The sequence below is a fragment of the Bactrocera neohumeralis genome, chromosome 2, assembly GCF_024586455.1.
Source record: "Bactrocera neohumeralis isolate Rockhampton chromosome 2, APGP_CSIRO_Bneo_wtdbg2-racon-allhic-juicebox.fasta_v2, whole genome shotgun sequence".
In the NCBI taxonomy this organism is placed as follows: Eukaryota; Metazoa; Arthropoda; class Insecta; order Diptera; family Tephritidae; genus Bactrocera; species Bactrocera neohumeralis.
This window is the reverse complement of record NC_065919.1, coordinates 72,454,726-72,471,919: the sequence shown is the minus strand read 5'-3', so window position 1 is coordinate 72,471,919 and position 17,194 is coordinate 72,454,726. Positions and strand designations below refer to the sequence as shown.

General features: G+C 42.0%; 1 protein-coding gene across 1 annotated transcript in view; it reads right to left on the bottom strand.

The window, feature by feature from the left end:
* Window positions 1–17,194, bottom strand: part of LOC126751414 (papilin) — a 55,681-nt gene that overhangs the window by 5,544 nt on the left and 32,943 nt on the right. Inside the window, exons 2-10 of the mRNA XM_050461663.1 lie at window positions 6,947–7,007; window positions 6,702–6,880; window positions 6,217–6,635; window positions 5,539–6,148; window positions 5,348–5,471; window positions 5,098–5,277; window positions 1,005–5,004; window positions 752–931; window positions 153–323 (exon numbers count right to left, since the gene is read on the bottom strand). Coding sequence (XP_050317620.1) covers window positions 153–323; window positions 752–931; window positions 1,005–5,004; window positions 5,098–5,277; window positions 5,348–5,471; window positions 5,539–6,148; window positions 6,217–6,635; window positions 6,702–6,880; window positions 6,947–7,007 — 5,924 coding nt within the window. The remainder of the gene's footprint in view (window positions 1–152; window positions 324–751; window positions 932–1,004; window positions 5,005–5,097; window positions 5,278–5,347; window positions 5,472–5,538; window positions 6,149–6,216; window positions 6,636–6,701; window positions 6,881–6,946; window positions 7,008–17,194) is intronic.

Genomic DNA, 17,194 nt, shown 5'->3' with positions numbered 1-17,194 from the left:
ATAAATGTAAGGGCTTGTTGACGGGGGTAAAAAAACCAGCTTCTTGACACAACAACGAAAGCGACGGTTGACACAAAAATGTGTGTGTGTAAGTGTCGGTGTGTATTGTGTTCGAGTCTATATTTGAAATAACTTTAAGTACAAGGTCTTACCAACTTCCTTGGGACAATGATCCTCGCAAGATTCCTGGGTTGGGAAATTGTTTTTGTTGCCGCCACAACCTGTGTAGTAGAAGGGCATGCACCGCTTGTCCACATCCGAGTAATGCCAGCGCGCATGTTGTTCACTGCAATCACCGGTTTGCTTAGGAAGCGAGCAATAGTCTGATTCAGCAAACGGATGTGTGTATGCGTGTGATTTTTTGAGTATGTGTGTGTGGTTGTTGTGTGTGTGAAGTGTAGGCGTAGAAATTATTTTGATATTTTACGAGCAAGCGGAAAATTTAGCAAGCAATAAACGAACATGCAACATAGTAAGTATAAGAAAATAGAAAGTCGAAAAAGTTTAGCATACCGTTACACCACAATTAACTTAGAATCAATAAAATTTATAAGAAATAAAAGTTATAAAATTCTATAAAAAATATGCAGTCCAACACCAAATAACGCAGGCAGGTGCACTCAAGCCTCTAGCATGCGCCTAAGCTAAAACATATGGCATAGCAGAGCTTAGCATTCCACTTGCATATTATAATAATTTATAATAACAAAAACTATGAAGTACAAAGATAACTTAAACACTGAAGTCAAACCTTTGTGCACGCCCGGCTGACGGCAGTGGTAGTTGCACGCATGCTCAGTTGGATAGTTGTTCTTATTGCCCTTGCAACCGCCGTAGGTGAATGGACGGCACACATCCGTCTGATTGTCGTAGAACCAACGTTCGAAGTTGCCCTCGCAGGGTCCAGCCTCCATAGGTTGATCGCAAGGCGCTGTAAGCACATAAGCATTAATATATGTAGGTCACATTTTTTGCGCACTCAAACACTGCACCCGTTAACTTACGTGTGGTCTCATCGACGGCGCAGAGTGCCTGACATTCAACCAAGCTATCGAAACGATTTGAAGTGCCATAACAACCACCATAGTTGAATTCTTCACAACGATTGCGATCGGTGTCAAAGTACCATTTCTTATTGTAGCCAGTGCATGGACCAGAACTCTTTGGCAAGAAGCAGGCTTCTTTGCCGGTATACTCTTGACAGGTAGACTTACAGTCCGACTCGGTTTCAAATCTGTTATCGTTGCCTTCACAGCCACCATACCAAAAGCGTGCACACGCACCGTACGATGTGTCGAAGAAGTATTTAATGCTGAAGTTGCCGCAAGGGCCGGTTGCTTTCGGCAGTCCGCATGCCTTTTGTGGTGGTTCCTTAACCGATGCACAACCTTCGAATTTGTCACCCTCCGCCGCAGCAATACCGTCCGGACAACAACCATATTTGCTCTCCAAGCAGGTACAACCCTCACCGTCCGGTCCCTTGGCTGGAGTCTTTTCATCAGGACAGCACTTGAACTCAGTTTGCGAACAGTGACAACCGTAGTGATGCGGTCCTTGTGCAATTGTGATACCATCGGGACAACAGCCGAACTGTAGTGTGTGGCATGCACAGCCCTCAAATTTAGGTCCATTAGCCGGTGTAATTTTATCTGGGCAACAACCATATGTTGAATTTTCACAACTGCAGCCTTCTTTATTTGGTCCACGTGCCGCTGTTTTTTGATCGTCACAACATCCGTATGGAGTATATTTGCAATCGCAATCCTCAAAGTTAGGTCCATGTGCGGCGTTAATATTGTCCGGGCAACAACCGTAGACCGTATTCAGACAGCAGCCTTCGCCAAGCGGTCCATGAGCAGGTGTCTGATTGTCGGGGCAGCAACCGTAACGCTCACGTGTGCAAGGCGCACAGCCTGCATAATCAGGCCCAGTGGCAGCAGTGAGACCATCTGGACAACAGCCATATTCTGTATCTCTACAGTTTCTGGCAGCTGGCGCTGCTGATTCACAACCCTCAAAGTCTTTTCCTTTAGCTTCGGTCGTGCCGTCGGGACAACAGCCAAATTCAGCGAAAGAACATGATTTAACCACTTTACTTTCAGTTGTGCTTTCAGGAATTTCTGTGCTTTCAGGAGTTTCTGTGCTCTCTGGTGTTTCCGTGCTTTCTGGTGTTTCAGTGGTTTCTGGTGTTTCAGTGCTTTCTGTTGATATTGTACTCTCTGGTGTATCGGTTGTTTCTCCTGATCCCTCAGTAACCAACTCGACAGTTGTTGTTGGCGGCGCCGTCGTAGTTTCAGGGCATCCTTCAGCATCCTCGCCCTCTGCTGGTGTGAAATTATCTGGACAACATCCGAATAGTGTTTCTGAACACTGAGATTGAGGACAGCCTTCATTGTTCTCACCCTCAGCAGGTGAGACCCCATCTGAACAGCAACCATATTTAGTCTCCGCACAAGTTTTGACAATCGCACAACCCTTATCAAATGGTCCCTTAGCAGGTGTCTTTTTATCAGGGCAGCACCCATAAGTTGCTTTTTTGCAATCCTTCTTGGCCTTACATTTTTTCTGCTTAAGAGCCTTGGTGATAAGGGCTTCAAGCGTGTTAGGTGTACTCTCCTCTTCTTCATCTGTAGTCGACCAAATGTCAACCGTTGAGCTCGCAAAAGTGGAATCAGTAGCTCCACTTTCAGTTGTCTCAGTACTTTCAGTAGGTCCACTTTCAGTGGTTTCTGTGCTTCCCGTTGATTCACTTTCGGTTGTTTCTGATATCCCAACGGAAGAGGAAGATTCCGTGCTCTCCCCTGCCTCGGTACTTGATGTAGTTCCTGCAGTGGTACTAATGTCTGAGGTTGACTCCACTGACACACCTTCAGTGGTTGATTCTGTTGACCCACCAGTTGTGCTCTCCTCTGTCGAGCCTGATGCTGTTGATTCTGAAATATCCGTAGATCCTTCAGTAGTTTCACTTTCTGTTGAGCCGCTGGATTCAGCTGTAGTGTCAGATATTCCAGAGTCTGTAGTGGAGGAAACATCAGTGCTTGATTCAGATATTTCTGTTGTATCGGATGAATCTGATGATGTGGTGGCCTCAGAGCTAATTGAGGTTTCAGAGGATTCAGTGGTAACATCTGAAGTAGCTGAAGAACCGGTCGTTGAGTCTGTACTGAGAGGAGAGCCTGTTTCGGATTCAGTAGACACTGAGGATTGAGTAACCGTCGAATCACTTGAAGCATCAGCAGTAGTACCTGTGATATCAGATGAGCTTCCGGTTGATTCTGTTGATAACGGTGATCCAGTAGTATCAACTGAAACTGACGACTCAGTAGAGTCCGATGATAAAGTAGAAAACTCTGAGCTTGATTCACTAGACTCTGTTGATTGCGTTGAGTCCGTCGATATTGATTCTGTGGATATTGAAGATTCAGTTGAAACTTCGGTGGTTGATTCAGTTGAATCAGTGGACGAAGATACTGTTGATTCAGTTGTATCGGTAGATGTAGATTCGGTGGATTCTGTTGATTGTGTTGAGTCAGTCGATGAACTAACTGTTGATTCTGTAGAACCAGTCGTTTCGGTTGTTTCCGCAGAAGCAGTGGAATCAGTTGACTCTGACTCAGTAGATCCTGAAATAGTTGAAGCTGAAGATTGGATAGAGCTAGTTTGATCAGTGCTTTCGGAAACAGTTGATTGAGTTGACTCAGGTGACGCTGAGGATTCAGTAAACTCAGGCGTTTCTGTTGTTTCAGAACTATCAGTAGAACCACTTGATCTCAATATTTCAGTTGTCTCTGTAGATAGCGAAGAATCAGTTGATACTGATTCAGAAGTTTGGGTGGAATCAGGGGAAACTGATGATTCAGTTGATAACGAAGATTCAGATACATCTGTAGTATCGGAAGAATCAGTGATATCTGAGGATTCCGTAGATTCAGTAGATACGGTAGATTCAGATATACCAGTGGTATCCGTTGAATCTGTGGATTTTGAAGATTCAGTTGATACGGTAGATTCAGATATACCTGTAGTTTCGGATGATGAAGCAGACTCAGTGGTGCTGTCTGATGCTTCCACGGAGGATTTCGTAGAATCAGTAGAGATCGAAGAAACAGAAGAATCTGTAGATATGGGCGAGGTAGTAGAGCCGACAGATTCAGTAGTGTCTGAAGCTCCAACCGTGCTACTCAACTCATCTCCACTGCCCTCAGTATCAAGAGAAGTATCCTCTGTAATATCAGTTCCCTCGCCGGAGCCCTCCACTGTCGTTAATGGAATGTCTGTTGAAGCAATATCGCTTGATTCTTCAGTATATGGTGAATCACTGAACATTAGTTCATCGGTTAAGAGGGATACTGGCGCAGTTGTTTCTTTATCCAACTCAATACCCTCTGCCAATTTGGGATCCTCTTGAGAAACTAAATCATCCTCGTCATCTTCCTCACAATCATCTTCTTCGGCGTCTTCTGTAATAGGTGATGTAGTCCTATCAACTGGAATCAGTTCATCCTTCGTACATGCTTGAGTATTGCATTTTTCAGAGAGAGACTCAATTTTCGATTCATCACAGTTGAGCGACTTTGTGCCATTAGATAAACAGAAAACTTCCCGCGTACGTTCTCCACCACCACATGGCTTACTACAAGGCTCCCAAGGTCCAGTAAACCATTGCCCAGGACATTCTTTTTCCTCACCTTCGCACCCTTGCTCCGATTCCGGTTTCGCAGAGGCGTCGCATTTCGACTCTTCAGCAGGTTTAATGCTTTTGCCATCAAATTCACCACATATTACTATACGTGACTGCACACCCTTTCCACATGCCGCAGAGCATTTACTCCATTCTGAGGTGAACCATTTTGGTGTACACTTAGACGATTTGCAAGGCCGCGAAAGTGCTGGAACTTCGGGTGCACAGAATTCTTCTGAATAAATCTTACCAGATTTTGAAGCACAAACGGCAGTCCGTGTCTCGGCAGTCCGTGTCTCGGTCTTTTGTCCACATTCATCACACTGGAAGCAAGAAAATTAGGATACATATGACTTAAATAGTCGAGTTTCAACATTACCACAATATGATTAGAGATTACAACAAAAAAATCTTACCCCGCTCCATTCGGATAAAATCCAATCCACACCCTCACAAGGAGTCAGTATGCATTCCTTTTCTGTTGGGGGCTTCTCTTCTATGCAGTCTTCTTCTGGAAGTACACGCTTACGCCCATTCTCCTCAATATAACATGTCACCTTTCGTTTTTGCTTGCCTTCTCCACATAATTTGTCGCACTAAAATTATTTCGGTACAAAAAATTTGTGATAGAATTAGTTTTCTTTCTGAAGGAACCGTATAACTTACTGGTGCCCAAGGACCCAAGTGATACTTCGGACAATTTTTCACATCTCTATTGCACTCTTGCTCTGTAGCCGGTTTGTTACCGACATTCTCCAAACATACAGAGTCTTCTTCTGTCGTATGTGTTCTACAAACAAAAATAGATATTTGAATGATCTATCTTAAAGAACTTTCATTTCTATATAACAACTTACCCATTCGGCGAAATTCGTTCACAGGTAACAGTTCTGTTTTGCACGCCATCAGCGCCGCAACCTTTCGAGCATTTACCCCATTCACCTTCGATCCAACTGGGAGCACATGGCTGCTCATTACATGCCTGCTCTTCGGGTAACTTAGCGCTGGCATCACACAAGTTGGGATCAACTTCTTCGAGCGTCATGCGATTAGTGCAGGTAACGGTACGTGTTTGCGTACCACCACCACATGGAGCGCAACACGGCTCAAACTCGGAATGTGTCCACGAGTATTCAACAGGTGTTGAATTACTCAATTCTTCTGGTATGCTATACTCATACGTTAGGCTTAAATTCTTGTCCTGCACCAACATCATTATCGTAATGGACTCCGTTGTGGGCCCACTACAAGTCAGCTGATCGGGTGCGGCAAAGCCTGTTGGTTTTCTCTGATAGATCCACCAACAGCCAGCATAGAACATAGGGCGTGGAAAATCGATACGGAAATTACCGTTTAAATAGTAGTGACCAGTTGAGTTGCGGCAGGCTAAGTAATTGCTGGAGGGCGCCGTCTCCTGTACACGTATATTCGTGGCACCACTCGGAATGAGTATGATGTCATTATAACCTAAGAAAGAAAGGTCGAAACAAAATATTAGAAATCTCAATTAATTAACGACCAATAAAATTACTAACCGACTGGATAGTTATTGGCAGTTAAGGTGTCCGAAATGGTGCGGCACGTGCTGCCATCTCCACCACATTTGCGGCACTTATCTTCCTTGGCGTTCGAGCCGAGCATCATATCGCAACCGACCGGCTGGCACACACCATCCACACAAACATCGAGATCGCGATCATTGCAACGTGTGCCATCGATGACTTTCGCTTTCTGGCGATAGTAGAAACGTTCGCCCACCGGCATACAATTCAACTCGCACGGATTGGGCGCATTTGTGTATGGCACCCAGTCATAGGTGACGCCATCGAAAGGTACACGATTGAAGCGCGCACACTGCTGTAACCTAAAGTCGGGCTCATCGTCGGGGCAATCTTGTGTATTGCAGGAGAAGTACATGCGATTGCCACCCTTACAGATCGGTGCACCATTGCGTCTGCAATGACAAATGATGTGCCATAAATTATTTACTTGCCTGCCATTTGTGTGGGTTTCAACTTACGCTAATCTCCGGCATTCGCGTGTTTGAAACGATACACCGCCTCCGCACGTGCGTGAACACTCTGATGGTGAACTCCATTCAGTCCATTCGGCGGCATCGTCGCCATCTCCGCCCGGCACTATATAACTCGCTGGTAGGTACATATTAGCGCCATATTGTCTTTTATGTCGCGTTCCATACTAAATGAGGAATGATTTATTTATTTTTGTTTGGAAAAATCGGAGGTGGTCAGAAAATCAACTTACGAATCTGGAGTATGAGGATTGAACACAGTAGAGTACGATGAATAATATCAAGGCCGTTGAACTGCAACGAAGTAAAAGAATAATAAATTGGTGTAAGTCACAATTTCAAAAAAAATTATAATATTTTTATTTTTTTTAAGATTTAGAATGGGTAACACTCGAGTTAACCTCAATGACCAAATTCCATCTGCGAATCGCTGCTGAGTCACACAAAAGTGATCCATTTCTGAAGCAAATTGTTTCTGGTGGTGAAGAGTAAGTAACTTATTACAACGTATAAGAAGTCTAAGGAAAACGGGGATTTTGCTGATAAAAAATTGGCCTGAAGAGAAGGTTGTGAAAATCGACCGTCCCAGTTTGTTGCCTACGAGAGTTTCTATGAAGTGATTTTCAAAATGACAACAAGTAATCCAACAAACTATATTTTAACCAAATCGGACCATTCTAACTAAGCTAAACAATGTATATATTTTTAGTAACCCTAATATTATCCCTACATGAAGAAAAATTATTTGTTTACTAGATGTAAGGTTTACTTGTACAGACAAAATGAATAGAGAATCATACACTTTTTTGTCGATTTCAAAGCCGCTTTTGACAGCATTTACAGAAGCATCAGCTCCATCAAAATCGGAAATGACATCTCCGAGCCGTTCAGTTCCAGACGAGTTTTAGATACTCTGTACTATCTACTCTAAGCGGACAATGCTTCTGGGGTACGCATCGGTCTTAACAACAGAGCCGTCAGTACAGCCTTTTCCAGCTTAGAAACAAAAAGAGATTAATTTTAAGGTGAACGAGGGCAAGACAAAGTGCGTGGAGACCATTCCTTGCCAGCAATGTAGGTCTGGAGATAAAGCGCAGTAGAACACTTGGCGAGCGCTACTTTGGGATCGGTAGACTATTTAGAAGCATATTCCTCTGTTGATAAACAAAAATGACGCCCTTTAAGTCTGTTATCAATCCCGTTTTATTATACGGCGCAGAAATATTGACGAAGTTAAATCGATATGAAAGGGTACTAAGAGCATTCGAGAGCTGTTTTCCGCAAGGTTTTTGGAGCAGTTCACTTGAGGGATGAGTTCCGAAGAAGATGGAAGCACGAACTGTGTGAGCTTCAAGGTCATATGGATATCGCATAAAAATTCACAAATCCGCTGGTTAGGCCAAGCCGTATGCAGGGAAGATGATGCTCCAGCGAAAAGCGATTTCGGTGCGAGACCCATGGGTGGACAATGGAAGCAAAGGCGCTCAGGCACCCAATGGAAAGATAAAGGCAACTGTCGAAGTTTTTCTCGGCCCAGATCGAGCAGGTGCCAAAGACGAAGGAGAAGATTTTATTAACACTACTCAACAAAACCCCTGAAAAAAAAACAACTTTAAAGTGTAACAAAAAGTAATTTTAAAATAAATTATTGTTTAGTCAAAGGTCAATTTACTAAGCAAACAAAAATATTCATCGAAGCGAATTGCTTTTCCATTATCGACTTTGACGACGAGTGTATACATTTCTATGTACTTTTACAGTCATGAAAAAGATAGTGGAACACACAGATACAATTACATATTTCCAAAAACTGAAGCTATGCTATGCCTTCAGTTAATTGATGCCAAGCGTCACTATTAATTTTAACAATACTGTATATACACAAAAGCATTAGAGTAAGTTTGTTGTGGCTTTCAACAACCATTGCTGATCGTTGCTTTTCAAAACTTTTATCTTTATGTGTGTTTTTACAGCCACTAATGCTTAGTAACTCACACATATTTATGTTCATATGTGTGTTTTATAGTCGCCTTTATTTGTTGCTATCTGTGGCATCAGCGCTTAGCATAAGAAAACACAGCGCCTCACAACAACAGCAAACAAATGATTTAGTAAATTTATTTATCTGCAAACCAGCAACAATTTCATCGTATATTTGTTGAATATAGATACGTACGCAGTCATGCGTTGCCAGTAAGAGAAATAAATAAATAAATATGCAAGCAAAAAAAATAAGCTAACTAATTTAAGAGAAGACCCACATCTGTGCGTTTGTGTACCGAAGGGAGGCAGCGAAATTGTTTTGTATGTCAACAAGTTGCACTTTCATTGCATGCCACAACCGCAAATGCCGCAACAACCACTGTCACTGACATTGCCAGCCAGCAACACCGGCGCGGGCGACGGTCGACAAGTGCATACCGAAGACGTGGGCATGGGGCATGTAGTTAATTAATTTTTATGGCTTCGCACGCTTCATAAACAGCAAAAAACACAAACAAATAAATCAAAACGAATTGCGAGACAAAAAGTAAGATAAGCTTAAACTTGCTTTTTTTGCTGAGGAACAGATAGGGATTGCCGCTGACCAGCCGCATATGAGCGCTTCTTTGGTGGCGATCATAGAACTTAAGCTGGGGCTACCACAAAGCTACTGTATGTATATAAGTAAGTGTGTATGTGTGCTCAGATTATATATCTAGATATGTGGTGCATCTCTTTGGCTCTGAGTCAGCAAGGATGCCTCACTTACAGTTTATTGCGAATACATACATTCACACATAAATAAATATTTACTTCCAATTTCCTTATTTATGCTCAACGTTCTTAAAAATCCATAACAGTTCTTCTTCACTATATTAGTAATACTTCGAATTGTCTTACTTGGAACCACTTCATGTGATCCCCTTATAATAGCGCTTTAGTCGATGAGTCACCTATTTCTAATATACTTTAAGCAAATAAAGCTACGCAACAATCAAATATTATCAATATAAACACAACTATGCATGTAAGTGTGCTTATAAAAGACTATAATGCCGAAAAAAAAAGTATTTGCAAAAATTTAGAACACTGCATAACTCAGGGCGCACTGCTTCCTGTGCGCAATCCGATCCGGAGACCGCCGACCGCTACAAACGCCATATGCATGCATTGGCAATGCCAACGAACTTAGAAGACAATTTTTGCAAATTAAAATGTAGAAAAATTAAAACAACAACAAAAATTGTTATGGCACAGACAGTGTGACGCCTTGGCATGCACACATACATGCACACATACAAACACACAAGCGCACATATATGTATGTATGCCCGCACACCTCACGGCAGCGCAGTTGTTAGCAAGTGTATGCGATTATGGGTGTTTGCCACAAATGTACCGCTACGCGCAACTTAGCTGACGCGCACGTCAAGTATGTAGCACATATATGCAATACAAACAACAAAAAATTGCAGCAATTTGCCAATGCGCATATTTAAAAAAACAAAAAAAAAATGTATTTTTTTTCTTTTTTAATTCCATTTATTTTCCACTACTCCTTATTCTTATTATTATCTTATTGCTTGTGCATATAATTTTATGTTAATATGTGTGTTGTGGCTTTTGTTTGCGCCATTACTGTGCTTGTTTCTTGCCTTTGTTGGTCTGTTGCCAATTTAATTTCGCTCGCTGCGTGCTCCACGCTACAAATCGTCAAAAATGTCGAATCAGTAGAATCTAAACCAAAATAATAAGTTACACTTCGTCGCCTCGACAAAGTCACACGCATGCCAACGGCAGCGGGCGGTCCACTGCAATTCCGGGTGCCAAGTGTGTGTAGTATCATGTAAGGCACCGCTGCGTGCTAGAAATACTATATGTCTTTTGAGGTTATGTTGCAGCAGTTCCTGCAACTGTTGTGTTGTGCCGTTTTGTCACCTCGCCAGGACACTTGCTGTCCTTGCCGGGTGACTGCTTAACAGTTAAGTGTTTAGCAATTGACAAAAGCAATCGGATTTACTTTGTCACATTTTGGAGGAGGAGGCGGAGGCGAATTACATTTTCATGTCTAAATATATTTGAACTATTTTATATATTACTTTTAGCTCCTCCGATATGTCAAGTACTTTGTTGTAAAAGTTTCATAGATACTCCTTAAGAATTAATTGAGAAAATTCTATCCAATTAGGAATATTTTTTTTAGGTGGAAAGAAATTAAAGCATGAGAGAGGCAGACTGTCTTTTTTGATACTGGTTTTATCAGAAAAACAGGGACCCAAAATATTTGAACCTGCCACCTGAAAGAAGCATAAGGTATATATAACGAGTGACAACCATTTTTATTCCCTTCGTGATATCACTAGAGAAAGCAGACAGCGTACATCTCAATGTTGCGATAGGCCACAACACGAGCTGTGTGGGATAGATACCGAGAATTGAAGAGGGAAGCGAGACGCAGCAAAAAAAAAGACCGATACTTTGAAGAACTTGCGAAGCTAGCCGACAGGAGTAGTGCTCGAAAAGAGTTTCAAGACCGCAGCGCATTCTTCTAACCCAAAGTGGTGACTTAGTGGCTGATGTTCAGAGCAGACTGATGTTATGAAGGTAGCATTTCTTCGGCCTAATGAACGGCAGTGTCAGTTTAATGTATGGAAATGGCGATTCCGACTCCCCTATCGATGTCGATGGAATAGATGTTCCATTGCCTGACCTTGATAAGGTTCAAGTTGCAAATACCCACCTGAAGAACAACAAAGTGGCTGAATGGAATACCGGCCGAGCTATTCAAATACGTCTGCGTCTGGATCGGGAAGAACAACTCCGAGCCGATCGATATCAAGCGAGCTTTCTGTCAAGGAAACTCCCTATCGTGTGACTTCTTCAATCTGTTGCTGGTGATATTGATATCATCGGCTTCAACACCAGCGCCGTTAGTTCTGCTTTCTCCAGACTTGGCAAGGAAGCAAAGCAAATGCGTCTGGTAGTGAACAAGAGCAAGACGAAATAACTCCTGTCATCAAACAAACAGTCATCGCACTCGCGACTTTGCTCCCACGAGACGTAGATAATTTCATCTATCTTGAAATCAGCATTAACACCAATAACAAAATCAGCCTTGAAATCCAACGCAGAATAACCCTGGCAAACGAACAAAGACCAAAATCAAAAAGTCCCTACTCATTCCAGACCAACTATATATATAGTTCGGGGACATGGACAAGGACATCTTCTGATTGCTCTGCCTTAGGCGACATTGACATAGTTCAGAGAATCATGAGACAGCGGCTGCGCTGACTAGGTCATGTGGTCCAGATGGCAGGAAACACTCCAGTTTTGAAGGTTTTCGATTCAGTACCCGCCGATTGAAGCAGAGGAAGAGGTAGACCTCCACTACGTTGGAGTGATCAGGTGGAAAAGGGTTCGGCTGTACTGTGATAAGTGGCGCCAAATAACAAGTATAAAAATCACTGTCGAGCTGTTGTTAACTCGGATATAACCACGTAAGCGGTGCACACGCCAGTAAAGAAGAAAAAAAGAAGGGGCTTCTCAACTTAGAGGATTTATGAAGCTTCAAGCTCTAATAAATTGATTGTTGTTAATCTAAAGCTCAAGACCAGATCAAATACTTAAGCGATTTAGAAAGACCAGGAACTACAGAGGACTCCTTAAAAAAGAGAAACGAAGAATTCCAGGAAAATATAGTGTTTTGAATAAATCGTCATTCTGTACAAACATCTAACTTCTTCGCATAAAGCTGTTGTTTGTTCGGAAACTTATCGCATCATGTTGTCGAAACTTCTCCGCAACACGTCTACTCATCTGACCGTATGTAAGTATGTCTGTATGCATTATTATTTTCCAACTGCGAGTAACTTATGAGCGCGCTGTTTTGCCAAAATCAACGTAAACTTATTATCAGCAAACCACATTACCTTGTCGTTATAGTTTCGAACAACAACAACTGTAAACGGCCTGTGCAGCGCGCGTCGTTCGGCGGCGCCATCCCAACTACGCGACTTCCGCGCGGCGTGATTTAGGTGTTTGCTTACAGGGCAACAATCAATTTTTCGCAACATTTGCACCAGCTCGCATCTTTTATTGTTATTATCTCTATATTTTTCCATTGTACTCACACATATTTTCTTAAGGTAGTCCAACAATGTGCCCGGTTGTTTTGCTGTCCTTCTGCCCCCCTTTTCAATTTAGAGACAGACACAGTCGAGGCACATAAATTAATGTCCTTAGAGTTTTTTATTGGGCGCTGAGTTGGCGCAAACTCGAGGCAACCGTAAATGCATACATACAAACACACAAACATTAATTCGAAATATTGAAGGCAAACTTAAAGGCTTCGATCCATGTATGCATGCAGATATGTGTGTACACGCAAGTAAAAAAGTCATTTTGAAAACACCAAAATCACCAGCGTAATATTAAATAGAAGAAGAATTAAAAGCAAAAGACCAGCGCACAAAAAATGACTGTCTGTGTTTTTATGAGCTTTCTTTTGGAAGATCTACCTGCATCCGGTATTACGATATATGTATATGACAGTCTGCATTAGTAAAGGCAGATATTAAGCTAAAAGTCTTGGAACGTCCCTGAGAAAAAGCTAGAGTGAGTAGTTCGAGGCACTGGTTATGTTATTATATGTAGATTTTAGAGGGCTTTGCTACTCAGTTGCCTACTCAGTCCGAAGATCCATCTGTTGGCAAGAGTTATTCTGCGTTGGATTTCGAGGCTGGCGTTGTCTACTACTTCGAAGTTATGACTGTCAGCAGTGACATAGGTGCGTAGCCGCGAGTGCGACGACTATTTGTTCGATGAGAGGATATATCTCGTCTTGTCCTCGTTCACTACCAGACCCATCTGCTTCGCTTCCTTATCCAGTCTGGAGAAAGCAAAACAAGCGGCGCGGTTGTAGAGGCGTACGCCCATAAAATATAAAGAAGATCTTACCTTCTCTATTCAGCTCTGCAGCTCAAATTATTTTCTTCAGGAGTAAAGTGAAGAAGTCGGACGATAGGGAGTCTGCCTGTCTGAAACCTCGTTTGGTATCGAACGGCTCGAAGAGGTCCTTTCAGACGCTAACCGAGCTTTTGGTATTGCTCAACGTCAATTTACACAAATTATGAAAACATCGTTGTGCATTGTAAGAAGGGGTAAAGAACCTCAGGGCTTAATATTTTAATAAAAATTTATTCACTCAAGAGGTGTATGTACCTTCAAGAACTGTGCTCTTATACTGAAAAATGTTTGCATAAAAATCGTTTCCAACTATAATTCAAACAGAAATTAAATGAAACAATAAATTACAATGACACTTTTTTGTTGCGCTTGTTTTTGCCAGCATTTATTATATAAGTATGTGAACCCATTTGGCCCCACTGGGGAGCACTGAGGAGCACCACCATAACCTAAAGCAGCATTTAGCACATCTTAGGCGACAAGCAGTCAACTGTTGCCGCCACTGCGGGTATTTATCAAATTTAATTTGCAATATGCTGCGAATTGTGCGGGGGCAAGCGCTCAAGGCGAATGCCACAACAACGCTAACAGCAAAACCAGCGGCAGGCAGCGGTGGCGCAGCAACATTAATATTATAACAATTTGAGTGTTTTTATTTCGAGCGAGGCATGCAAGCACAATAAAGGCGCACAGATCAGCAACAACAAGACACCACAAGCCACAACAACAACTGCAACGGTAATGCGATAAGAATATGCATCGTTTGTTTGGAGTGTTATTGCCACAGGCAACATGACCGCTGAGGAGCGGCATGCAGCACAGTTCTTGTTATATTTGTTGCTCTTTTTCGCGCCTTGTTTTTGTTTTTGTTGGTGTTTCTTATAGATTTCATGCCGCCGCGCAGCCAACACCTACTTAATTTTGCCAAGTGACACTTTATTGCCAACAATGGCAACAACAGTCAGCCAGCCAGCCAACAACAACCGGCACGCTTGCCGCTCTTTAGAAGCCCCGGCGACGAAAGCAATAAAAAAATGTTGAAAAAAGCAATAAGAACAACTGCAGCATTTGGTGGCACACAGGTATAACAAAAGGACTATTGTTGTGACACAATGGCACGTTGAAGTGTTCGCCTGTTGCATGCCACTGTGCTACGATGCTATGCTACGCGTTGTTGTTGCGCCGCTTCGGGCAACATGTCTACACGGCGACTTTAATGGCGAAATTGCTGGTAAAAACGGTGTGATCCCTTGCCGCGGGCCTAACACCGGAGCAGTAGCGGCACTTTGATCGTAAAGCCACAGCAAGTAGCAAGCTTAGCGAAAAAATTGCTGTCATACATATATGTATATAGTATATCGGTATTTGCACATACATTTATGTATTTGTATATGCTCACATAATAAATCAAAAATACTTAAAACAAAAAATATTGCTCCCAATTCAGATAAAACAACTGTTGTTCAATTGTGTGGAGGAATTTGGGCAATGTCTCGAACAACTTTGTCATTCGCAATATGTGAAAGAAGTATCTTTGTAGATCGGCAAAAGACAAAGACAAACGAATTTGCTTCCAGCATTTGGTTCCAAAGAGGAACTTATTCTTCTTTATTGGCGTAGACACCGCTTCCTTCGTCATTTTTCCTTTTCGCTGTTTGGCGCGAATTGGAGATTCCAAGTGTAGTCAGGTCCTTCTCCACCTGGTCTTTCCAACGGAGTGGAAGTCTTACTCTTCCTCTGCTTTCCCCGACGGATACTGTCTTCCACAGAACCTTTCTCTCAAAAACTCGTGACGTCGACTCATCAGATGTTTTCATTGTCCATGCCTCTGCAATATACAGCAGGACGGGGATAATGAGTGATTTGTAGAATTTTTCTTTACTTTTCAGTTGCCTACTCAGTCCGAAGTAGCCCCTGTTAGCAAGAACTATTGTGCGTTGGACTTCAAAGCTGTCGTTGTTCTTTTTATTAATGCTGGTTTCAAGATAGACCCAGAATAGATGGACTACACATATATTTTTATCAAGACTGTGGGTCAAAGATATTCTGTGAATTAATCTAGATAATGGTTTAGGAAAATCAAGAATCTATTCTATTAGATGAACTGTTTGGGATCCTTCCAGTTTTGGATGACTGTTCCCTGAATTTCAACTTTCAAACTTCTTTAGACATTTTAAAATTAAAAAGTCCATGGAGCCATCCATATCATATGTCGTAATTTAGCATAGTCAATGGAACCTTGGGTTCAGAATATACCGAACAAGGCTTCTGAATTTTCATCATAGCAGAATCAATACCTCGATCATAAGAATCCGACATATTTTATGAAGATCTTTATCTCTATCGGTCTTTATTTATTTTAACCGGTTAGTTTGAATGACAGTTATACATAATAGCATGAGTCCATCTGAAGAATTTGTTCGAAGATTGTACCATTGCCTTAGACATTTATACCAAATGAAAATATTTTCCAAACAAGGGCTCAGTTTAGATGACAGCCATCTTCTATAGTGGTCCGATATCGGCGATTCCGACAAATAAGCTGCTTGTTGTTTGTATATACTTTATAGGGCCGCCGATGATATTTCGCCTATCTTTGAGGATTCACGAAGTAGAAAGTAGAAGAGTAAAATTAGGGAGGAAAGAATAAATTACTTACTGAGACCATAGTTATACGGTACTTTCGGAAAACCAAGAATATATATGGGTTAATAATTTGCTATACTGACTACTGTATTAAGACTTTTGGATGACCAACAATGTATTTGACGAAAGTTCTAACTTTAGCACTGTTGGGAATTTTAATCCCATTTTAATCGGAGCAACTTTCATAGCCTATAATCAAAATATTCGCAGCATTTACGGAATTCTCATAAAACTGTTGTAGTGTGGAGCCGCTGGTGAAGTATTTACAATGGAGTCCTCAGATGATTAAGAAATTTTATGATCTCTAATTCACTTGTTTGTCTTCAACTTCTGCGCAGAGACAGAAAAATTTAGTTCCCACATACATATTTACATATGCGCCCAAACACTTTTATGGTAGTTGGTATTTACGAGCACGCCCGACGCGATCTAAAGTATTTCCAAGTTGCCGATTCGCTTTTTTTTGCACTCGCTTCCCGAGTAGTTGCAAAATGCCATAAAAATGAATTGACTAGTGTAAAGTTGGTGGCAACAACCATCAATCACTAAAGCAATAGGACGTCAAGCTAACTGCTGATTGGTTGCAATTGTTGTTGTGGTGACTTTTACTTGTGTGGCAGCGGCAGTGGTGGCGGCAAGTTAAACGTTTTTAAAGGCAGCTCAGAGGGCTAACACAGCAGATCCATGCGAAAATATATGCAACAAAGGCAAACAAACAAATGCAATAAAATTCTAGAAATTTCGCAGAAACAACAACAACATGCGAACTAACGCGGTCACAAAGTCAAATAATACATATGTTTGTAGCTGCAACACACACGCACACGCATGGCTTGCTAACAGAAGAAGTGCTCATATTACCAGCGGCAGAGGACAGCGCGCAG